The 25,314-nt window shown below is 37.6% G+C and overlaps 1 protein-coding gene and 1 long non-coding RNA gene across 2 annotated transcripts in view; both read right to left on the bottom strand.

Moving 5' to 3' along the window:
* The window catches only part of LOC105525830, a 29,327-nt gene extending 19,720 nt beyond the window's left edge, over positions 1–9,607 (bottom strand). Inside the window, exon 1 of the long non-coding RNA XR_001003986.1 lies at positions 7,875–9,607. This is a non-coding gene — a long non-coding RNA (uncharacterized LOC105525830). The remainder of the gene's footprint in view (positions 1–7,874) is intronic.
* Positions 9,608–14,099: 4,492 nt separating this feature from the next.
* The window catches only part of LPP (LIM domain containing preferred translocation partner in lipoma), a 729,048-nt gene continuing 717,833 nt past the window's right edge, over positions 14,100–25,314 (bottom strand). The window contains exons 10-11 of the mRNA XM_011961602.1: positions 20,111–20,231; positions 14,100–18,521 (exon numbers count right to left, since the gene is read on the bottom strand). Coding sequence (XP_011816992.1) covers positions 18,393–18,521; positions 20,111–20,231 — 250 coding nt within the window. The 3' untranslated portion in view covers positions 14,100–18,392. The remainder of the gene's footprint in view (positions 18,522–20,110; positions 20,232–25,314) is intronic.

Genomic DNA, 25,314 nt, shown 5'->3' with positions numbered 1-25,314 from the left:
TGAGCTACTGAGCCGGGCCACGTTAATAGACTTTCTAATGTTCAACTACTCTTCTATTTCAGGGTTACACCCAACTTATTTGAGATTTGTTATTGTTATTATTTTCTTCATTACTGTGCTTGGTTTTCCAGTAGCTTATAAGATTTTAATCGATGTATTTACTAATAAGATTGGCCAGTTGTTTTATAGATTATGTTGGAGAGTGTTCACTTTTTTTTTCCATTGTAATTCTAACTTGAATGACTAGTAGAATTCACATTTAGAATCAAGATACTAGGCAGTTTTTGATAAAGAAAGTATTTTATCCACTGAAGTAGTGTATAAATAAAATGCACAAATCATAAATGCATTGCTTAGTACATTTTCAAACACTAAACACAATAATATAAACAGCGCTCAGATCGTGAACCAGAATGTTACCAACCTAAAATGTTAACCCTAAAGCCATTCTCAGGCTCCCTTCAAGTAATTATTTATTGGGAATATTTTAAACCACTAATACAATTTAATTTTATTGGGTTATTCACGTTGCCTATTTTTTTTAACACACTTTTTGTTAGGTTACAATTTTTAAAGAGAAATATTTTTATTTCATCTACATTTTCAAACTAATCACACGAAATTGCTCATGCTCTTCTGTTATGTTTCAAATATCTGCTGTATCTATAGTTATATATTATTCATGCCTTTTTTTCTTGATAAACCTTCCCAGAAATTTGTAATTTCTAACACTTTTTCAAAGTGCCAAATTTTGACTCTATTTTGATATTCTATTATATTCTTGTTTTCTATACCATTAGTTTCATTTTTTTCATATTTTTATTATGCCCTCCTTATATTTTGCATCTTAATTCTGTTCTTTTACTAACGTGAGTTGGATGAGTAGCTCATTAATTTTCACTTTATTTTTAATGTAACCATTTCAAGATTTACATTTCCCTCTTGGAACCATTTGAGCTGACTCCTACAAGTTTTACTACATAGAATTTTCGTTGTTGTTCAGTTCTTATGATTATGATTTCTATTTTGAAGTAAGCCATTTTAGGGATGTTTTGAAATTTCCAAATGTAAATTTTTAAAATTACCTATGGTTTTTAATTTGAGTAAAATGTTGGCATGATGAAAATATTCGATTTGTATGAAAGATGCTTTGAATTTTGCAGACAGTTGACCTAGAAGATCAGTTTTAGTAGAGTTCTCATATGCACTTTATATATATGTATATATTTTAAAAGCTTATTATTTTTTATCCAATAAATGTAGAGATTCTTATATATCCATTAAAATCAAGCCTTTTAATAATGGTAAAATCTTCTATATCTTTAGTGATTTTTTTGCTTTTATCTCATTACTTGAATAGTTATTGAAGAAAGTGTTATTAAAATATCCTTCTCTGAGGCTGGACCTTTGAGTTTTTATGGGCCGGGTGCAGTGGCTCACACCTGTAATCCCAGCACTTTGGGAGGTCGAGGTGGGTGGATCACCTGTGGTCAGGAGTTTGAGACTAGCCTTGCCAACCTGGTGAAACCCCATCTCTACTAAAAATACAAAAATTAGCCAGAGATGGTTGTGGGCATCTGTAAGCCCATCTACTTCGGAGGCTAAGGCAGGAGAATCACTTGAACCCAGGAGGCGGAAGTTGCAGTGAGCTGGGATCGTGCCATTGCATTCCAACCTGGGCAACAAGAGCAAACTCCGTCTCAAAAAAAAAAAAAAAAAAATTGTTTTACTTCTGTTCTTCCCCAATTCAATTTCTCCTTTCTACTGATTTTGCAGTTATATATTTGTTTTCTTTAGATGGCAGCCATTGAAATATTTACACATATACATAAAAATGTAAAGATAATCAACAGCACCACTCTTCTCCAAAATCTATAAAAATCCTACTAAGATTTAACTCTAGTCATTGGGCCTACATTCCACTACTGTCCAGTATTTTAGCTCAAAATTTTTAAGTCCCTCAACTTAGAAAATAATTGTTTCATATTCCAGTCTGTTTAGAATTAACTCTATGGTTGCCATCTTCTTAGCTCAGTATTCCTGTTGCATCGTTGATATTTATTCCTTCTCAGCTTTTTCTCTTCCTGCAATATATTTTTCAGAATTTCTTTTAATTATGGTATATGGACATTAAACACTCAGTTTTTTTTTTCATTTGAAATGTCTTTTTCCTTGAAATTAAGTTATAAATACAACTCTTCTTCCACTCTCTTCTGCATTATTCAAATCATTTGTATATAGCAATGGAGAGAGAGTCAGGAGGCCAGGAGTCAAGATCCAACCCTGTCACTAAAATATTTTATGACTTTGGGTAAGTCCTTTCATCTCTCTGAGACTTCATATTTCTTCACAAAGTCAGAGTAAAATAATCTCTAAAGGCCCTTCTAGCTCTTACACTCTGAATAGGAACAAATGAATGTACAGGGTTAGAAAACAGAGCAGAAGGGTGGGTGAAAAAACAGAGTAATTTGAGAAATACAGGGAGAAGGAAGGTAAGATTAACTCCTATAGCTTCTTTGTAGAAGAATAAAGAGAAGACAAGGTTACATCTCATGTACTCTTTTGTTTACAACTTTCTGGTAAGAAATTACAAGTACCATAAATCCCATTGATATACCTACCATTTGTTCAAAGATTCATCTTGTGTATGGCAGTTTAAAACAGTGGTCTTTAGTACAGAGTCTTCCCACCTGTAGTTCTCAGATGCCCCAGCACTAGTAGGCAGAAATGTGATGTTGGAGAGATAAGTGGAAAAGAGAACAGATACTCTTTTCTAACTTTCGTCGGGGTGAGTTTCATGTATGCTCTAGTGCTAATCACTCTTATTAAGGATCAATAGACTGGGCATCAGGAGTCTTGGTTCTTCTGCAGAACGGCTACTTTAAAAAATGAGAAAAAAAGGCTCAGCGAATGAATGTGCATCTTGGGTTATTAACTTTTTTTCTCACTCTCGGAATTTTCATCTATAAAATGAGGGTAAGATAATCACAAGGATATTGAAAATGGAGTAACGGTGAAAAGTCTTGAACATGCTAAGTTACTTTTCCCTGTTTGTGGTTATTCCTTTCCTTTCTCCATAGTTATTTGTATCCATATCTATCAGCTCAACTAGATTATAAACTCATTGAAAGGAACTATATGTCATTTCTATCTGTATTGCTTGAGATGCCTAGCACAGAGGAAATTCTCAATGTTTGAAAAGTATGCGTAATACAGATGGAAGAAAAGTATGAACAAGTCAGCCACTTGTTAGTGACAAAAATGGAGAACTCCAACCCCACCCAAAGGGACCCATTTACTTGGATCCAGCTTTAAAAATGAAAAAGTCTTTGCAAGGGGAAGACACAGAGTGGTCAAATAATTTTCGAACACCTCTGACCTTCAGTTCTTCTGTGCTAACAGTGGAAGAGAGTGGGTGCTCTCATACTCTTGTGGCATCATATTTGCTATGAGAGATATTCCATTTCTCAGAAGACCATATGGAAAGCAAATGATGTAAAAAATGAGTCACACAGTAAAGGGGGTTAGAAGAAAAGGAAACAGAGATTATCCAACTCAAAAAGAATTCCACACATAGGCAAGTAAATGTAATAAGAAGTTTATTGGATTTCTAAATATAATAAAGTAGTTGCAACTCTTTTACAGAAAAAAGAAATATAATTTCCATATTCATTCTTACAGAGCATTGAAAAAACATAATTGATAGAGAAAACTGATAGAAAGTAAATAGAAAACAGGTCTTAATATAGTCGGATAATGCATAAACACAAAAGAAAATACCTAAATCACTTGCTTATCACAGATTTTATTCTCTTATTTTCATACTGAACTATGTGTGCTATTTTGGATACATCAGTGATGGTTTGTAATGTAGTGAATAAATGCAATTTGCTAAGAATATAAGAAAAAAGAGAAACCCATATTTTAGGAATACCATGGCTCTGTCAGTATCACACATATGAAAATAGACATATTCCTTATATGTTTTTGTGTGCCTTTCTCTAAGTCAGGGAATGTTATTCAGACCAGCAGTTCATCATGGTGGGGCTATGATTGTGCTTAGCTAGTAGGAAGTGCTGCTCTTAGTAGACACATTTAGCATAGAGAAAACCCGGCTTCTCACCATCTCCCCCCTTATCTATCCACTTGTAAACACCATTTAACCTTTCCATAAGATTATCTTTCATGGTCATAATCATCAGATTGAAACTCAGAGCAAAGCCGTGCTGTGTCTTTCCCAGTCCATTTGTTTCCAAGGGGGGAAAAAAAATCTCTGTATCCCAACATCCTTATGACATTACACTGAAATTTTTAACTCTTTTCTAGCGCTAAAATCTGATTCTTGAAAAAATAAAAAAATGACTAGTGTTGAAATTGGATAAGGTAAAAACAGAAAAGGAACATCAACAGGAAGAGTAGGCATTTTTAGTGAAAAGTATCACTGTTTTGCCAAAGAGTCAACTGGATTCATCCAATGATGATGACTACAGCAGGGTGGTCACACTCTTGAAATTATGAAACATAGCTGTTCCAACCTCACCCGTAGCTTATGTAATGGGGCTCCTTATATGGAAACCAGAATGGTGGCTGACTGCAATGGCATGGAGTCCATCTTCCATCGTTTGTCCCCTTTTACTTCCATTTGGTAAAGCTGGGGAAGGTAGGAGATAACTTTATGACCAAGAGGACACCAAGAGCTTCCTTGGATAAAGGTTAAGTGGAGGTATCTTGCTTTGCCCAAACAGAGGCATATTCAAGTGAATATGGAGCCAACTGACTTAGAAGGAAAGGGAACGACTTGGCAAGTGTAATCTGCCAGCTGGTTGAGTCAGACGACACATTGAGAACGATCTTTTTTGGAATCATGTCCTCCCTTCAACCCTTCTCCTACAATCATGCACTGTCTACCTCGTCCTATTTACATGGACCCTCTCCTATTGCCATCCCTGGGTAAGAATGCATCACTCTAGGCTATGCTGCTGCTCCAGCAACAGTATTGACAGTTCTGTCAGTGATGGAACTATGGAAACAAAAGCCATCAAATAACATACACTACTATTTTTAGGAGTCAAAGTAATGCTCTACGGATCTGGCAAGGACATTTGGCCCCTTGAGCTTCCAATCCCCACAGCCAAGACTTTTCTTTATTTTCTCTCATGTTAGCCTGAGAGACAAAAGGAGAAAGAATGTGCTGACACTTTAACACTCTAAACCACCAATGCTTAGTTTATAAAACACACATATGACACACATCCTAATACAGACTATGGTTCTATTAATTCTCTTAAACATTTTTTTTTTCCTGACTAAATGTTTCAATGCCATAAAGCTTACATTCCCTTGAAGCGGAGTACAGGAAACCTCAGCAATATGCTACCATCCAGTAAGATATAAATATAAAGAAGCTGTATCAGCAAGGGATGCTCAGGGAATGTGTTTGCAGCCCATTTCACGGTAGCCGCTCGAGAGGGGATATTGGAAGTGAGTGACTTTCTTCCATTTGGCAAAGTTTCCTTATCTCAGCACCTACTCTTTCTGATGGTATGTTTTTGAAGGCTGCACAGTACGGCTCTGGGTACCGTGTGTACATACATATGTAAGGAATAACGTTTATGTTGCTCAGAATAGGCACTTTTTGAAGGCAGTAAATCTAAAAGTAAAGTTAATAGAGCCTATATTTAGTGCTCATCTTCTCACTTTGCTGATGTGTATGCTGAACAGAAGATCACAGATTTGAGTCAGTCTCGCAAAGAGGCCGGAGTCGGCAAATGGCTATATTCAGAGCTGGGGAAGTCTTGCCAACTCAACTGTAGCTGTTAAAAAGGCAGACTTGGAGAAGGTGCAATCGTTTTTCTCAAAGGTGATGGCACAGAAAGAGAAAAGGCATGAAATAAAAGCCTGTGTGCGTGGCTCAGGGAGAATTACTATCCTCAGGCTCTGTATCTTCACGTCACATCTACTTCACGGCACAGATTTGTTACTTAGAAAGTCCTTTCCCTTTCTTTTTTTGTATGTCTCATAATTGCACATATTCCCTTACTTAGTTGAAGAGAAAGAGAAGCCCCAAATCTGTTAGTGTAATGATAAAGGTGTAGGTTAAAAGACAAAACAAACAAAACAAAAGTGGTTTATTATACAGAAAACATGCAAAAGCTCAACGCTACATCCAACTGCAAAGGTTTTGCATCTAAGTTTAAATTTTCACTTAAGGCATATTAAACCACACGATAATTTTATACATGCCAAATAATCAGACAATCAAGTGTCATGTTTAATTCTATTTGCTCTTTGAGATGTTTCTTGAAAAAGAATGAGGGCATAATTCAGATTTTCAGAGCAGAAATATTCTGATTTTGCTTAATAAAGAAATGAGTCTTGGATAATTTGCTCATCAGCTTTCCCAAGAGAGGAAATGGGTAGTAAAAGGAAGAAAGTCTTTTAAAAATAATTTTGCTACTACTTTACTATAAAGTGTTGGTGACAAGATTTAGTTTCTAGGGTCTTAAATGTCTTTCCTCAATGATACTCCTCAGTTCAGACTTCTCCATTATGCTAGAAGGATGGCATGGTACCATGCTAGTTTCAGTTTGCTACCTAGAGAGGGAGGTCCAAGGCACTTTAACTATTTTTGGCACTATAATCCTGACATGTTGATGTATTTGACACAATTCTATAAACTAAGCTCAAAGTATATAGGATTAGTAAAATGCAAACTCTGCCCAAATACCAGCTCCCCATTTATTATTTGGAAGTTAAAATATGAAGCCATTTCCTATCGTTGGCATTTAAATTATAAAAATCTCTTTTCCTCTCAAAGTTTATGTTGGAAGGAATGAAACACATTGGGCAGATATATCATAACCTGCCTAAGCTACTCTCCTATTTCTGGTTTATAATTACTAAGTGAGCATTGCTGTCACCCAAAGAGAAAGAGAAGAAGGAACTTTTTTCCCTTTATACTTAACGTCTCCCAAGAAAGAATAAAAAAAGAAGAAATGTATCTAAGAAAAGCCAGCTCTTCCCATTTTGCATTTCTTAAACTAGTTTGGAAGCAGAGTTAAATAATTTGGGGGTGAGGAACGGCATTCAGACTTTCATATTTACTCTCTCCTGATGAAGGAAAGAGTCAAGAAAGCAACGATTACTGCTATGCCTCGGGAGAAAGCACAGCAGGCACCATATGAAGTGGCAACACAATATATCAATAATAATGACCAAGAATAGTTCTTTACCCTTTTCCCTACAGATAGAAATATAAAGAGGCAATCATGCATGAGAGATAAATACCTGTTTCCACCCCCACCTCAAATTGCTTTGGCATATTTTAAGAGATAAATGGATCCACACAAAATTTAAATAGCTTTTTCTTCTTTTCAGCTGCTACAAAAATGGGTCAGGTATCGGGTTTATTAATTTCCTGGCCTGAAAACCCAAGTGCTTAAAAAAAAGATTTACTTTTTGAAGGATCAGCTTTCTTGGAAGGTGTGTATGTGTGTGTGTGTGTGTGTTTTGAAGACAATACAATTGTATGATCCCTAAATATGGCAGAATAAGTTATATAAAGTGAAATAAGAAAATTTTTATTAGTTTTTTCTTTATATTGTGAAGATAAATTAGATGATTTATAAAGGTATTTGAAAATAATGTTTTTCTAAAAGGCTGCTTTTTTCACATTTACCACCTCATTGTCTTTTTGTTCCCTCTAATGAGAACACAGATTCCACCCATGTGAGTCTCTACTCAGGCATTCTAGATAATTCTGAGAAGTGCTCAAATTGTGTCCTCTATTAATCCATTCCTGGGGTGGGAAAACTCCGTCTATTCGACAAGAATCATTTTCCACTCCATTGGCCATAATATTCGTCAAGCCTCACAGGGAGGTGAGACACCTTCCTTGTCTATGAATGTGCCATCTCAGCCAAAGCCACCGCTCTCCCGGTCCCATTAGTGTCTCCTTTATTCCTCAGGTGTGAGGACTAGGAAGGGGTGAGAAGCCATGTGCTGTTTAACTTGGCTCTCATTAGTCCCAGGGAATAAGCAGGTAGATGATGATACTGGCTTGATGGATGATACACTCCAGGGAGGGAAATGCATAAAACACTTACCAGGTATGATTATTTTAAAGGATTCTTGGATTTAATGCAGGAGATTTAATGAGAGGAAATGATATTTTTTCTCTCACTTCACATATTTTAGGATATAGCAAACAACTAAAGGAGTGAAATGAGAGGAAATAAAAAGTGGAAAGTACATCCTAAAAGTACAGCTTCCTGAGGGATGCAGTTCAAGAAAAGGAACACTCACTTGCTGAACTGCTATATAGAGCAACTTCTAGAGCATACATGGAGGCTTTCTAGAACGTTTTCCGAAAACAACATGGTACCACATTCCTTGTAATTATAATAAATCACAAAATGACAGCATCCTGGGAAGCAAAGTCTATCAAATGGCAAAGGCCAAATCTCAGACATGCCAACAGTTCCATAACATTTGTTTACCCACATTGTCAGCTCATGGATCGGCTGGATCAGAAACGCTTGTTGCAGCAACATGCACTTGGTGCGCTCTCAGCAAATGTGAATGGAGAGAGAGACTAAAATGCATTGTTAACCTACAGCGGTTTCTGACTCTGTGGAACGTACATCGTGGTCCATGGGAGAGAGGCTTCTTTTAGGAATCAAGTCACCTCTGCATGCCAATGAATTCCAAATGATGTGGTCTCGGTTAATATTCTGAACCTGACAGAACCAGAGAGGTTTTTGGTGAATGGAATGTAAACCAAGTCTCTCTGGGGAAATTTACTGCAGTGTGCTTTGCTCTGCCTGTTTGTTCTTATCAGTGACCTCTTCCCATCAATTTCCTCACAGTGCTAATCAGACAGAATACCTAGAGGTTTTCCACAAGATGACATAGATGTGTGCAAGCTGTAAATGATCTCCAAGACTGCAGTACACATGTGGATTTGCCACCTGGCAGTCAATTGGTTTCTGAATTTCCCTGGACGACTGGGGGGCCTGGTAGTCTGTGAGAAGTCGATATTGTCTTCTAAGGTGTTCTCAGCTGTAAGCACAGCTACTTGGAGACAGCAATGGACTTGCAAGACTTGGGTTTATCCCCAAATCTGCCACTTCCCAGCTATGTCATAACTTTTGGCAAGTCACTTAATGGTTTGAGCCTCATCTTTCTCTTCTAGAATAGGGCTATTAATAACCACCCTCCCTGGGCTATTTTCTGTGTGGAAGCAGTTTGTAAGCTCTCTTAGGAATTATTATTTTAGAGCTTAGAAAGTTACCTCCAGGTCCTGCCCAGGAGACTGATGGCAGGTTCTGCCTACAGTGCTCTCTCATTCAAAGGTGGGGTAGAAGAAGCCACAATCATGGTCTTCCCCAAGACAAAGGTATACTATTTAAACTAAATAGTCATCCAGAGCAACGAGGAAAGCATTTGTACATTTCCATATAAAACTATAGCATAATAGAACCCCTTTCCTCAAGAATGATATCCTTTTCCACAGATGAACTAAGCGGAAATAATAAGTTTTCAGCAGTACCACTGTTTTTTGCTTTTGACTTCTTCCTTGTTAGACATGGGGATTATACACCAACATTTCCCAACCTTTTTTTTTTTTTTTTGAGATGGAGTCTCACTCTGTTACCAGGCTGGAGCGCAGTAGCGCCATCTCTGCTCATTGCAACCTCCACCTCCCGGGTTCAAGTGATTCTCCTGCTTCAGCCTCCTGAGTAGCTGGGACTACAGGCGCACACCACCACGCCCAGCTAATTTTTGTATTTTTTTAGTAGAGTCGGGGTTTCACCAGGTTGACCAGGATGGTCTCGATCTCTTGACCTTGTGATTTGCCCGCCTCGGCCTCCCAAAGTGCTGGGATTACAGGCGTGAGCCACCACGCCTGGCCCCTTTCCCAACATTTTAAAGGTCATTATCAACAAGTCAGATAAAAGGGGTGTACTGTTCATGGGTTACTGGGGAAGGCATGAAGCTACATAACAACTGTCAGAATGGTCTGTCTTCTAAATAGGAAAGTACAACCAGCAACAAAAAACTCATCAACTCTAATGTCTGGCCCTCAGAACATCCTTCAGACTAATTTTAGAGATTCTTAAAAATTTGTGTAATCAAAGCTTTTTAAAAAAAGTAATGTAATGCCCAAAATAAAACAAATATATATGGAAGGAAAAGGAGGGGGAAGCAACACTGTATTGTGTACTACAGGTTTTGTGTGGCACCAAAGAGAACAATGCCCCAAAGGCTGGCTCTGTTTTAAAGTCATGGGTAGCTTGGAACAAAATGTGATGAAAGAAATGTAAGACCTCACGGAATAATGAGCTCCTTGACACAGGTGATGTTTAAGTAGTCAGAATTGGCACTTAGCAATGAATCTGTAAGGGAATTTTAATATCAAGTGGAACAGATGGCCGGGAAGTCCTTTCTAATAATGGACTTAGACTCAATAGGAAAATAGAGATGTCCTGCTTGTTCTCTTGTGGAGGGTCAAAGGACACGTACCCTTGCTGCAAGAATAGAAGATGTAGCTGTGGATCAATAAGAATGCTCATTTTCTGTTATAATAAAGTTCATGGAGGGCTGCTTCCTGTTCATACTGTGCATGCTGGTTTACATTTTGGCAGACCGTCTTCTCTTCCAATTATAAAGAGATGGAAAAGCAAGTAAATACTTCCTCAGGCTTCCTATATGCCTTTTTCTTCCCATTGAGCCTGATTATTTGGAAGCCTTTTTTTCTGTTAAGAAGGAATTTCCAGAATCCATGATATTTTGGCCGATGCAGAGGGTCTTCTCTGAGTATAGCCTATGTTTCCCTGTTGTGCTTTAAATACTCTTTTCTCAACTTCCAAATCAAGTCAATTCATCAGCTCAAGATTTCTTATCAAATTTTATGTCCTCCATAAAGTCTTACTAATGTCACTGGAATTACTTTTCCTGATTCTACTTTCCTTCCTATTGAGTAAGTACAGATTGAAGCAGTTGGATCTTATTATAGTTGGCTTGAATCAAAGTTACTTAGGGGCTGATTCTCTTACAGTGATTATTTGGTAATTATTAAATTGAAGAGCTGAGTAAGAGAGAAGGATGTTGGGGAGACAAAAAAATAAGAAATAAAAATATGGACTCCTAAATGATTAGAGAAAGAAACTGCTCACTTTTTCTAACGTGTAACATCTCTAGGTACAAATATTTGAGCACAGAATGAATGAAGTGAATCTCAAAACCAATCAACCAGCAAATATTTATGTATAACCTGTAAAGTGTCCATATATTTGTGTAGAACCTATAAAGTGTTAATATTTAACATGAAAATATGGACGAAAAATGTCATATTCTGAAGAAGACAAGGATAAAAGGAAAGGGCTGAATGGATTATGAACTGACCCAGAAGTGGGAATCTCATGGATGGCATATGCATTAGCTTGCTTCCTGTTTTCAGAATGAATTTGATTTTGGCAACATCCAAAATAGTACAGAACAAAAATTAACAGAACTGTCTGTAGACATGGGAGTTCTATCCTTCTGTAGCTTTTACACTTCTGGGCCTGAGGATTTTTGGGGAAATTCTCTTTGGGTGATTCCAATTTCATTTACTTTCAACCCTAAAGAAAGCCTTTCAACCTAGCCTGATTCATGGTGAATTGCCAAGTTTCACTGAGTACACTGAAAATTCGAAAATATATTTGTGTCCATTGTTTAAAGAAGTAGCAGAGAGTGACAGGACATGACACTATGTCAATAAGTGAAGAAAAGTTGAATGAGTTGGTGATATCAGACATGAAGAGGCAAAGATTTGGACTTAAGACTTGTTGTGTGGAGCTACAGAGCTAGAATAGATGTATATAAGCACTACTACATACTGGCCAGGACTAAGAAGATATGGGATGGTAATTCATCAGGAAAATAACAGAGAAGTTTCAGATCTTTAAAAGGCGCATGATTCTATTTTATTTGGGAATAGCATTCATGTTTGGGGGCAACTGTAACTCTCTGTAGTGGTGTAGAACACAAGATAACATGGTGATGCTTCTCTTTCTTGGTAGAACATTTCATTTGTAGGGTAGAGAACTGAATTTAGAAGCCATATTCAGTGCCAAATTGACTGAATGCAATTGTGGCTGTTTAATAATGTTTTCTTTTGGGTACATTAAGTAAATGTGCCCACCAGAAGTAAATGAATAAGGATTTCTCTGGCCCTTAAGTGGATGGGTATCTAGGAAAAATTAACAATGCTACATAACATGAAAGGCTTAATGCAGTAATCTGAAAGTACTATAAAGGAATCAGTTACAGTGTTTCCCCCCTCTCTAGTATACATAGGTGTTTGTAGAATATTAATTTTTATTTTAAACAAAGGCTAGATGTAGAGATATTTATTTGTGCATTAAGAGACTTCTGTCAGTTAAATAACAACCAGAAATTAACAGCAAAAGTGTAGCACTTTTTTTTTTTTTGTAACTTTGAGGGGGACCTGTCAATCAGTTAAAGAAATAAACACATCTTTCACACAGCTCTCCACAAAATAAGGGACCTGCATATTGTAACTAAGAGTCCACAACTTTTTGCACAAGCGCCAGGAAAATTAAATAGAAAAGGAAATTAGTGTCCTTTTTTCTGGACTGAAGGGAAATTATGCCTGTAGTCTGTGATCTAAGAAAAACTGGTGCTGTCCAACCTGCTGAAAAATATTTTAGTATCAACTTTTACAATATAATATTAGTCTCACAGGCTAAGTGCTAATCTATGTTAAAATTCTGAAAATATAATAGTTATTCCTTTGCTATAAGGAAAGTTATCAAGCTGCAATGGAATAAAATAAAATGCCATCATTAAAAATATAATTTTTTGTGATTAAATTGCTTTGGACTTAAAAAAAAAAATCAACCTAATCTTTGAAAGATTACTTTGCATGCAGCTGAGAAAACTAGATCAGTCACAAATGAATTTTCCAAGAATCTATGACCTCAGTCTCTGATGAAAATTCATTAAAATGAAACAGAAAGACTCTATTATCTCATTTCACTTTACGAATAAATACAACCTAAAAAATATGCCCCTATAAAGGAAGATTTTATGGATGCCACATCTATTTTCTGGTAGCCTTCCCCTTATTAATATAATCATAATTCCATAAAATCATAATGCATTGATTTAATTTACAAAAAATCCAAGTACAGCAACACTAATAGGTAGGATGGAAAGGAGGAAAGAAAGGGAGAGAGGAAAGTAGGAAAGACAGAAGAAGAGGAGGAAGGACGAGGGAGAAAGGAAGGGAGGAAGAAAGGAAGGGAAGAAGAATCCTTACCAAGTCATAGTAGCTTCAGTCAGGTAACTTTTTTTTTTTTTTTTTTTTTTTTGAGACGGAGTCTTGCTCTGTCGCCCGGGCTGGAGTGCAGTGGCCGGATCTCAGCTCACTGCAAGCTCCGCCTCCCGGGTTTACGCCATTCTCCTGCCTCAGCCTCCCGAGTAGCTGGGACTACAGGCGCCCGCCACCTCGCCCGGCTAGTTTTTTGTATTTTTTAGTAGAGACGGGGTTTCACCGTGTTAGCCAGGATGGTCTCGATCTCCTGACCTCGTGATCCGCCCGTCTCGGCCTCCCAAAGTGCTGGGATTACAGGCTTGAGCCACCGCGCCCGGCCCAGTCAGGTAACTTTTTAAAGGTTTGAAATAAGGCTATGCTAACCAAGTAACAGCCTCATGAGAAAAGTTTCATTCTAGTTATCTGTCAAGTAAATAACTTGGCCTGAAATATTCATGGTTGCACCATATTAATGCCTCACTGAGAATAAGTTTTGAACTTGTTTGGACCACTATTAAAGCAAATAAAATGAACACAATTAAAAAATATGCTGAATGGGTGGTAAAGGTTCAAGCTGAAGTCTCTGTCTTCATTATCTGACTAAAGCTACTGTAAAATCAAATAAAAGACACTAACATCCATTATATCACCTTCTGGCATAAAAATGTTTTACTCATTTAAAGACCTATGAGATACTTCCAAGACAAGGAAAAAATAAGTACTACTGGAATATATTAAGATGAAAAGTTGACTTCTCTCTCTCTCTTTTCTTTTCTTTCTTTTTTACTTTTTGGTGAGTATACTTTTGAGATTTGGTGGTTATCATTTACATCATTGACTCTTCAGTGGAATATTCATAGTAGTGTAAATAGATTCTTTGAAAATAAGGCACAAGTATATGTTGTTCTCTGATTGTCTCCCACGAGAGCGCACCAAACGAGCGATCTCAAGAAATGGACTTGAGGCACATTTTGCAGAGGTATCTTTTTCAGTTTGCTGGTTTCCCACAGATGGCTAAAGCAGGGGTATGGAACATGCTGTCATATTTCATTCATAACACACATGTACTATAGCTCTAGGCAACAGATGGACAATCGCTTGTTTGAACTACAAATGTGAAATACTAAGGTAGAAGAGCAATATTTCTAGAAATGTATATGAAAAAATAAAGCCTTTCCAAGCCAAGAGGAATGGTGAGAGGCTTTGAGGTTACATCAGTGTTTCCCTGATCTCCCTAGCAGCTGCCATCATTTCCCCAACACCCTTCAAAACTTGATAATGGAAGTATCAGGGGGCAGCCGAAGCAGATTTGACAAAAGAAGCCCAAACCATATCAAATAGAAATAACACTGTTATTCCTGGCTGGTTCACATTAATAGGATTTTCACTACCTATAAAAATGGTTGGAAGTTGTGTTTTCAGAGTCCTGTCTATATTCCACTAACTCTCTACTATAGCCCCATGGAAAAAGTTCTCTCTTTCTTCCTCTGTACCCAAATATAAAATATTTGTTTAAATGTAGAGTTTCATATCCTTTAAACCTCACCATAAACATCTCTGCAGAATCTTTCATAGGGAACAATTATAGTGTTGATAAGTAAGTCCACCTCCTTAATCAGCACATATCCAAAACAGTTATTTTGATCAGAGAAGTTGCTCCTACAGAAATAACAATGTGTTAATGACAAGAAAAAGAACCCACCTCTTTGTGCTGCAGAGATGCCAGCACCTAACAACCTGATGCCTTATGCTGGGACACATGACTCATTTTTTGAGTCAATTATTTACTTATTTATTTATTTAAACAATCGCATGCCACATGTCTGGCTAATTTGGTTTTTATTTTATTTTATTTTTTGTAGAGACAAGGTCTCACTGTGTTGCCCAGGCAGGTGTCAAACTCCTGGCCTCAGGCAATCCTCCTGTCTCAGCCTCCCAAATTGCTGGGAGTACAGGTGTGAGTCACTGTGCCTGGTCTTATTTTTGAGTTTTAAAGGCAATTTTCTTTGCCAGTGAGACTCCATGTTGAGTCAGTATGGTCTGGGGATTGACAAATTTAAGAAATCCTATTTTGATATGTTCTGCAGAGCCCATGATATAGTGGATTTTTTTCCTTTTCCATGTCTCTGTTGTTACACAGAATTACCAAATATTTATATTCTTGATACTTTTCAAAATCAGTATATTTTTACAAACTTTCTGTTATAGACTCTGATTTTTCCTACTATTTATGTATTTAAACCACAACAATTATGATATTATATCAGCAGACAGTATGATTATAATCATTAAGGTAATACAATCCTTTTCTCTCTGTTGCAGGCAAAATTTCATGCAACTAAAATATTAAAGAGTGACTTGGCATTGTTTAAATCAAATGATTAATAGGAAAGACAGTAATATAAATCATATATTTAAGAAACCCTAGAATAAAATATGGTAGGATCCTTTCCTTATTATACCTTGTGAAAGAAAAACAAAAAAACTCTAAATCTAAATATTTCTACATATGTATGAGTGCACATTCATTATTATAAAAGTATAAGTCTATCTTAAAAAGAGATTTACTTTAAAAACCTTTGGTAAAGATACTCTGAGGTTATGTTACAAGAATGCATCATAAAGGTTGTAAGCAAACAGTATTCTGCTGACCATGCCACAGGGATGGCTCTGTGACAGCATTTGCTTACAGCTTTTTCTCTTGACGTGTAAACATTCAGTTACATAAGGATTTAAATGTAATAAGCAAGTAGAATGTTACTACATTTTATAGTATAAATATTCAATAAATTCATCTTCTTTTGGCAAAATTAAGAATAATATGACCACTTTAGGAGATACAATCTATCCCTCAGTGAATTGAACTCTTTGCTTTGTCCTAAAGAGAATTTCCCCCAAAGTGTTACATAAAAAGTTACTAAGTCAAAATTCAAGCCGATGACATTATCTGCCCTATCGTCAAATAGTCAGTGCTCCTTGAGGTCATCAGCATGGTCTGGCCTTCCGTTTAGAAGGCAGGAAGTCACAGACACAGTTGACATTGCCTCCGAACACTCACATGCTGCCCCTAAGTGAATCTCATCATATCTCACATTATGAGAAATATACGGTCAAAGATAAGAGAAGCAGGGTAAATAAAAGACGGTGGTCAAAGGAAGCTCTTGAAAGCTATAATTTTGGTGGCTCTAACACAAAACTGTTTAGTGACAAAAGCAAATGAGCCATACATTAAGGATGAGCTGTAGTGACCATCGGCTTAAGAATTTCTAGTCACAAAGCAAGAATCACTTTTATGATCATTCCTATTCAAGTAAAATAAATTTAATTGGAATTCCTGAGGAATAGTTTGCAATTCAAAACATGTATCCATAATTCTTTCATTTCAGTTCTGATGTTAAAATTAAAAATTAAAAAAAAATCACTAGAAATCGGAATATCACTTCACAATCATGAAAAAGATATCTGTGGAGTAAGGAAAGGGTACACTGGAGGATGTAATTACATTTGTTATTTTGGAATCTTAAACTGGGTGTTAGGTATATAGGAATTCATTATATTATTATTTATACCTTTTTGTAGACTTAAAATACTCCATAATTTAAAAGTATATATTTGTGGGAGATTTGAAGAAAGGTTTAAGAAGTCTCAAACCAAAATACTTAGTTTACAAAATGGCAACTTGCCACGACTAAGCTAGGTGTCTCTCCTTAAGTGAAACATGTTCGAACTTAGTAAGTATGGCTTGGCAGTTGGCAAGCGAGTGTTCCACTGGCTAATAAAAGTTTGAATAAAGATTCTAGGCAGAGATTCTGCATATTTTTAGCTCATAAAGACAATTTTTTTCAGTGATTGTCTTTGAAAGTGTGGTGTAAATGTCACATTGATGATATGAAAATGTCTCCTGCAATATGTAATTTCAGTTGCAGAAGGATTATGAGAATAATGAAACTGTGGTTTCACAATCTTTTCAGGCTTTCTACTCTTTTGAAAGTAAACCAAACAAAACTGCACAATTTTAGTTTGTATGCTCTGATTTGCAATTGTCAGGCAAAATGGACCTGGTCCTAAAGAAGAAAAAGAAGAGCATTTGAACTGTTTTTTCACAGCTTTCATCCTCTAGAGAAAAAGTCAATTTTGATAGTTGTGTTGGATATTAGAATAAACATGACAATATTTCTAAGATGAAGAGTGGGACAATATTGAAAATGTTATATTCTAGAAGAAATCAAGTTTGTCTGTATTACCATGTCCAGGTACTGTAGAAAAGAAAACTCTTAAGGTAATATTGTGGGACAATAATGTTTTTTAAACGTAACCCCAAAATGCCTTTTCTAGCATATCCCACCTGTAATTTCTTTAGAAAAATACTGAAGCTTAGTTGTCTGTCAGCACGTATTAGCTATGGGCCGATAACTCTTTTCCAATTAGCCTTGATCACTGGTCACTATAGATTCTGAATTCTGATGGTTGCAAATTAAATTTGGGCTTGTTCTAACTTATGTAATTTACAACTTAAATTATTTACAGCCTAACAAAAAAAAATTGTGCATTTCCCTCCCCAAGGACATGAGTAGTATAAAGCAACAGAAAAATATATTCTTCAGTACATGGGAAAAGAATGGCTACTCTTTACAGTCACAGGCAAAACGGAAATGATAGGATGCAGATTTCAAGCCTAAAAGCACCTGTGAGTTGGCCGACTCACCCAGGAAAAACTATGTGACAGCAAATACCACACTAAAAAAAGCCATTCAAGCAGATGAAAAGTGAGACAAACATAGGGATTAAAAGTTACAGGAATGCAGAAGTGAATGGGATGGAGCATAATCTGTGCAAAAATGTGGAAGTCCTTGGGAACAAAGGCCCATCAAGATCCTACATGATTCAATGTGAAATGTGTATTTGGTAACAACTTTAAAAAAAAAATCTCATAATTTATGTGTTTCTAAGGAAAGGTTAATAGCAGATGAAGAACAGAGACTATCCTGTAGTTTGATGGCCTTTCCTCTCGTATTTCTTATCTTTTTCTTGTGTTCGTTCTTCTCAGTGCCAGCTGAACAGGTGACTCAATCTAAAGGTCAGTGCTCGCCTTGGCGGTCAACACCCTGATGCGGGCAGAGTTGCAGGTCTTGCAGAGGATGTGCCCATCCAAGGGGTAGCAGCCTTGGTTATCTCCTTCAGACAGGAGACCACCGCAATCCTAGAACAGTAAAGACAGATGGAAACGATGCAAGTAAAAATGTTAAGTACATATGTGGAGAACAAATGATTGAGCTTTCTATTCAAGGCCTCCATAATGTGGCCACTTACTATCCTTCCTGCTTTACATTCTGCTAATCCCCTGCATCCTTTCTCCCACTCTATAACATAGTATATCTTGAATGTAACTGAATTAAAGATTGGGGACATAAATATAAATGGCCATAAATATAATCCTCCTAAGATCACTTCATATGAAATACAGGTGTAAGAAGAGAAGAGGTCACCCATCTTGGCTCCCATGTAGAAGTTTGCTGCCCCTACTCAAATAACAAGAGGAAATAAGAATGTCCCTAACCACTGATTCATTTTTACCCTTTACCATTAGTTTAAGGATCTCTCAAAATGCATGCACAGGTACAGGAATGGAATGTTTTGGCCATTTCTGGGCTACAGCAAAGGTAGACTGATTTCTGCCAAGCAGAAGGGCCACCAGTGGGTTCTGTGTATTTACTTTAATTGTAGTAAGAAAATAAAATCCTAAAGTTTGTGGGGAGCAGTGGTTTGCTGTACTTTCTAAAGGAGACAGCATTGTATAGAGCAAAGACTGCTAGTCTGGGGGACAGGCCTCCTGAGCACCACCCATAGGTTTGCCACAGTCTGCCTCAATGCACACAGGCTGACTGACACTCTGAAAATAGCTTCTGATTTTTCTACCTTACCGAGCTGTTGAGAGGATCAAAGAAGACAATGGATCAAAAAAAAAAAATGCAAAGAACTGCATAACTGTAAAGGAATATACTACCGTGGACAGCTCCTCTTAGGGTCCATTTTGAAAAGTGTTATATAACAGTTAAATGCTGGCCTTTGTCTTTGCAGAAAATAGAAGTTTCTTTGGAAAATAAATACATAGTACTTTATCAAGAGGTGTGTGTTTACTAACTTTAGTATAAACTCTCAAAGGCCACAACAGCTATGAACCTCGCCTCTGCTATCTACCGCGGTGGCAAGGAGGTCCATGGAGCTCATGTCTTCATTTGGCATAGAATTAAATTTAAGCTAACAGGGCATCCAGATCACAACAGCGGCGATGGTTTTACTCTTCGGGAAGTTTGGCTTTACCAAAAAGAACATGCAGATCTACTGCAGCTCTAGAGGCGTTCAGGAAACTGAGCAATTAGTAGTGCGTGCTAACAAAGAAATAAATCTCCGTGACTCTGACCAAGAAGTTCTAACCAAAGCCTCAGAGCCAAAGTGAAAGATTCAATAACACCGTTTCTCACCAATTTAATATTTTGCAGTTTACAATGTCCTTTAATATACAATTTTGTATTTCACTCTCACAGTCTTATTCGGAGGCGTTAAGGACCTGAGCCCTTTCTTCCGGTGAGGAAGCAGACTGAGCCAGGTAAAGTGACTTATTCAACAGCACGTGCTTGGAATACTAGTGTCAGATCTAAAATCCAAGTCCTAGGAGTAAAGGCACTAAGGCCATTCTGAGATTCAGTAATTGCTACATCTACATAACCTAGCTTGAATGAGCCTTTCAATGCCTGCCACAGACTGGCAGGGCAGGGGTGTCAACCAGACCTCGCATCGGTAGCAGTGAACATGGAAATCTCGATCCAAAGCCACAATACGGACAGTCTCCTCCTGGCCCGGGGCTGGCATAATAGGCTCCTTGCACACAGAACATCGTGGGGCAAATTTCCTGAAAATGGAGAGAGAGTTCTGGTTAGATACTGCACATTGACACTGAGGTGGGACACAGAGGTAAAAGGAAAAGGTGGAAACTGAGTCAGGATATCTGCTTCCTCATCTGTGAGGTGAGGGAGTTAGACTGAGGGACTGTGGAGGTTCATCCATCAACAGGTGGCAAATACTGTGATATTTGACAAGGTGAGAGAGTGAGCGTGTGAATTGCTTGGGCATGAAGAGCATCTAGCATCTCTTTCCTGCATGGTGTGTGGTATGAAATTCACCTTTAGATAGGTTCTGAATTCAAACCCTGTGCTTGGGCTAGGCTAACTGGAGGAGAGAACAAAGTCCTGCCCAGCCCCAATTTGTTTCTGACTTTTGCTTCTAGACTTTTGTATGCACTCCTCAGGTCCCAGAAAAATATTCTCAGGCTGGTATCTTTGCCTTGTTCCCACCTTTTAGAGCTTCTTTCTTGTAAATTTGTCTTGACTTCTAGGAACTGACACAAGAAGACTCAAATACGTAACTTTTCAAAAGGGCAGAAGTTAGTGAGTTTAAATATACATTACACAAAACTGAAAATGGCCAAGTCTGCATTTCCTACATTTTTTATTGTGTTAAACTTTTGCTTAAAAATTAAAAGTTAAAGAGCTATCAAATTCCTTATTCTTTAAAGGATTTTAGCACTATTAAAGGGTGAGTGTATACTAACACACATACACATACATATACGTATACATATGCATATGCATATGTTTTTGAGGCTGCTGGTAAATAATTTTAATACTTATTAATTTCTTAGTATTTCTTAATATGATCAATGGTACCTAACTTTTTTTCTATGACAGATTAATTGGCCAAAAATATAGACCATGTATCTATCTGTATCTTCTGGAAATTGGAGGTGGTATTTATGAAGGTATGAAATGACACATGATTTGAAATGGACATGGATAAGAATTGAAGAGATTTTAAAGAAAATCAGACTATGTGACTCAGTTTTTTTCATGGTACTTGTTTTAAGATAAATGATGTTAAAAATTTATCTATTTGTAGTGAGACTTAAAAAGAAATAATGATAGTAATCTAATACTTTGCAGAGCACGTTATGGTTGTCACAGCATTTCTATATCCATTATACTCTATATGTACATATTAATTTTCCTGGCAGCACCCAAAAAGCATCTGTATGGCTGCAATCTAAATAAATATGAATTAAGCAGCAGATCAATTGATTGCCGTGAAAGAAAAGTTAAAAGGATCATGGTACCACTACAGCAGTAATCAGAGTTGTTATAATTGGTATTTTATACCAGAAGTTTATATTCAGTGGCAAAAAATTGCTTTGGACTACCAGATTATTTTAAAATCTGGGTCATCAGTGGTGCAATAAGTAGGCTTCTGGGATCAACTGCAAAATTTCCTTTCCTCAAACTCTGTGAGGGCAGAAGTATGTTTTCCTTATCAGTGTATCCATAAGCCTTCTCCGATTTCCCCAAATAGAATTATCTACTCCTCTAAGATAAAAATTCAGTCACTGAATTTATCCATTTTGGTAGTAATTGTTTGGATATATTTATGGGGCACTAAACTCTAAGCTTCCACAAGATAGAACTTTGCTCTGTCTCTGAGTCTCCAGAAACAATCACTGTGACTGGTACAGAAAAAAGAAAGTTGGGCTATATCTAATGAAATGAATCTGTCATATTTCTCTATAAAAAAGATATTAGTTGGGCTTTATGTTCAATCTCAAGGTTCTTCCTCTTTGGGAAGACATAAACTGTATTCTTGTTGAGTAATGATTCTTTCCTACCAATTGGCCTCATTTCCATGATGAGAAAAACCAAAGCAAAGAGCCAAGAGGTGGTTCTCATAGTCCCCCTCACAGCGTTCCTCCAGTAGCAGTTGGAGGAGGGTTCACAATCCCAGGTGATCTATTTCAAGGCTTAGCTCACTGAGTGGACAATAATCATAAAAATAAATTTGATGAAAACACTTTTGATGATTAAAGCTACCATTCATTGAGTGCTTATTATATGCCAAGCCCTGTTAAGTGCTTCACACTCTTGACATTATTTTCCACTGACAGCAACATTATGAGGAAGTATTTTTATCATTTCTACTTTACAGCCAACAGAGCCAAGGCTCAGAGAGGGATGATCTTGGTCATCTTGTATTCCGGCACATTTCTGGCAATCAACAAATGGATGCTGATTAAATACCTAAATGAATGAGGATAATAATCTTGGTAAGAAAGCACAGATAGGGGAATAAAGCCTCCATACATACAGGCAGTTAAAGAAATCTCCTTTTCTGGGTTTTCTCACTGGGATTACAAGAATAAGCAAGGACTTCCAGTACAGACCTGAGAAGGAGTTCTTTATATTTCTGCAGTATTTCTATTAATTTATATACACAAATCCCTATTGCAAAAATGATACAAGATGGTTATTGTAAAGTTATATATATGTATACACACACACATATGTATATACACACACATGTATATTTCTATACCAGTCAGACTATGGTAAGTGCGATCTACAGCAGACTTATAAAACTCTATAAAACGTAGAGATTAAGATATAAATCCAAACATGAAAAAAGGGAGGGGTGGAGATCGGAGTTTTCTTCCAGGAAATGGTAATTGAGTTGGGCCTTTGAAGATAACCATTTAGGTGAGATGAGAAAATGAGTATGTGTGTGTCAGGGTGGGGGAGATAGTCTTCTAGAAGACAGAGTCTGCAGTGGTTGCAGCGGTCATCTGAAATGACATCTGTGAAAGACTGCACGTCCAATAGGCTGGAGAACATGAGCCAACATTGACCAAAGGTGATTATGTAGAGGATGGCCCATTAACAAGGTCTCAAAAACAGTATTCCAGAACCTTGCTACACAAAGTGCAGGCCATGCGCACCTGGGAACTTGACAGAAATCCAGAATCTTAGGCCCCGCTCCAGACCGGAATTAAAACCCAAAGTTTAACAAGATCCCTCTGTGGATTATAGGCACATTAAAGTTTGGGAAGCACTGGTTTAAAACACAGACTAAGGCCAGGCGCAGTGGCTCACGCCTGTAATCCCAGCACTTTGGGAGGCCGAGGCGGGTGGATCACCTGAGGTCAAGAGTTCAAGACCAGCCTGGCCGACATGGTGAAAGCTCATTTCTACTAAAAATATAAACATTAGCCAGGCGTGCTGGCGGGTGCCTGTGCTACTTGGGAGGCTGAGGCAGAATTCCTTGAACAGGGGAGGCAGAGGTTGCAGTGAGATGAGATTGCGCCATTGCATTCCAGCCTGGGCGACAAGAGCGAGACTCCATCTCAAAAGAAAGAAATAAAATAAACAATAAATAAATAATAAATAAATAAACGGCAGACTAAGCAGGTGAGGCAAATCCCTTCTTATGGGTCTCCTGTATTTCAAGGTAATCTCCATTCCCAGGTTGCTCCAGTTACGGCCAAGCAAATCTCCCTAAACACAGAGAACCCTTTCCTAACTCTGTGCCTCTGCTTTTTGCCTGAGTTGTTCCCTCTGCTAGGAATCTCGTTTCCCACTTAAAACACTCTTGATATTCTCCTTCCACAAAGCCTATTGCGACCGCAGAGCCAGGTGATCTGACTTGGACAGCGCCAGTCCTTACCTGTGCCTGCCTCATGGAGTTGAGCGCTTTCTCCCTGTGTGCACACTTTTTCTGCCCGCCTCCTGGCAAGCTCCTTGCTGACAGTGACTTCTCTATATATATCGGCTCAGTTTCTCTCCTTGTATCTCTCTCCTTCAGCATTTAATGTAGCAGTTGGCACAGAGAGGGTTCTTTATAAATGTGAGCTGAGCTGAATTAACATGCATTTTCTAAAGGTCCACAGAAGGAGACCCATGCGAAAGGACCACAAACAAGGCCCCAGAAACTGTCTGGAGGAGGAATATCCCTTTGTCTGCCCTCTCCTGGGTCTTTCGGTGATGAGCCTATGCTGGACTTTCAGCTGCTTTGTATTCTAGTAATTTTAAGGCTCATAAATAAAACAGTTTCTGATTTTCCTTTAGGAAATGGGGAAAGGATCAAAACACTTCTCTCTCTACATACCTGCCAATCACGAAGACAACATTACTATTATTTTTTAATTTATGTTTTAACGTGCATTGAACTAGTGGGAAAGGTTAGCTGGGGGTTTTGATTTTTTACCCCCCTTTTAGTTGCTCACGTCTGCCTTTTTGGGAGCTTTCAGACCCACACACTTATGTCACCAGTCACCAGTCTCTAATTATGCTCCCTACCTCTAGACATGAAAGATAAATGGCACAGATATAAACTTACATTTGTCAAAATTGATTTCCTGCTTTAATTGAGGGGTGTAATAGATCAGTCTTTTCTAGCCACAGAAACATGTGTGCTCTGATTTTAAGTATCAGTCTTTCTTGGATTAGGGTAAGTCTAAGAAAGGAGAGAAACAGTGACAGAACATACTCCCCATTGAGATCTTTTCACTTCCCTTAAATAGATGCAGGGATTTTTTAATGTGTAATTACAAGCTAAAAATATCAATAACGTGAAGTACAATTTATGCTGTGACTGCCCTTTAAAAGTGAGTCCTTCCTTGTCTGATTCAGGTTGCAAACTTCTGCCTCTGGGACTTTTTAATTCATTCATCCTCACGTCTTTTGGTGAGGTTTTCACTTTCTTTGCTACTTGGAAAGTGGTTAGGACATTCATTTGTAAAATATGAGTCTCAGGTCTCCAAACTGCTTGTGGTAAGTGCTTCCTGGTTGTTGACAATCAACACAGTGGTGACAATTAACTCACAAGACTCCACACTTGGAGGCCATAGAATGGATACCCAACCTGGTGAGCAATACAAGCTTCATCTCTTTGATAGCCTCAGAGGCTGTCTTCAAAGCCACTGCCCAGCAAACACATACAGAAACCTGAGTCCACCATTTACAGATCATATCTATACGTTTAATACCGTCCATAAAAATATAAAAGAAATGTTTGCTGGGCACAGTAGCTCATGCCTATAATCCCAGCTCTTTGGGAGGCTGAGGCAGGTGGATCACTTGAGGACAGGAGTTGAGACCAGCCTGGCCAACATGGTGAAA

This window comes from Colobus angolensis, unplaced genomic scaffold (assembly GCF_000951035.1).
Source record: "Colobus angolensis palliatus isolate OR3802 unplaced genomic scaffold, Cang.pa_1.0 Scaffold56, whole genome shotgun sequence".
In the NCBI taxonomy this organism is placed as follows: domain Eukaryota; kingdom Metazoa; phylum Chordata; class Mammalia; order Primates; family Cercopithecidae; genus Colobus; species Colobus angolensis.
The sequence above is the reverse complement of the archived record's forward strand: the minus strand, read 5'-3'. Positions and strand labels throughout refer to the sequence as shown.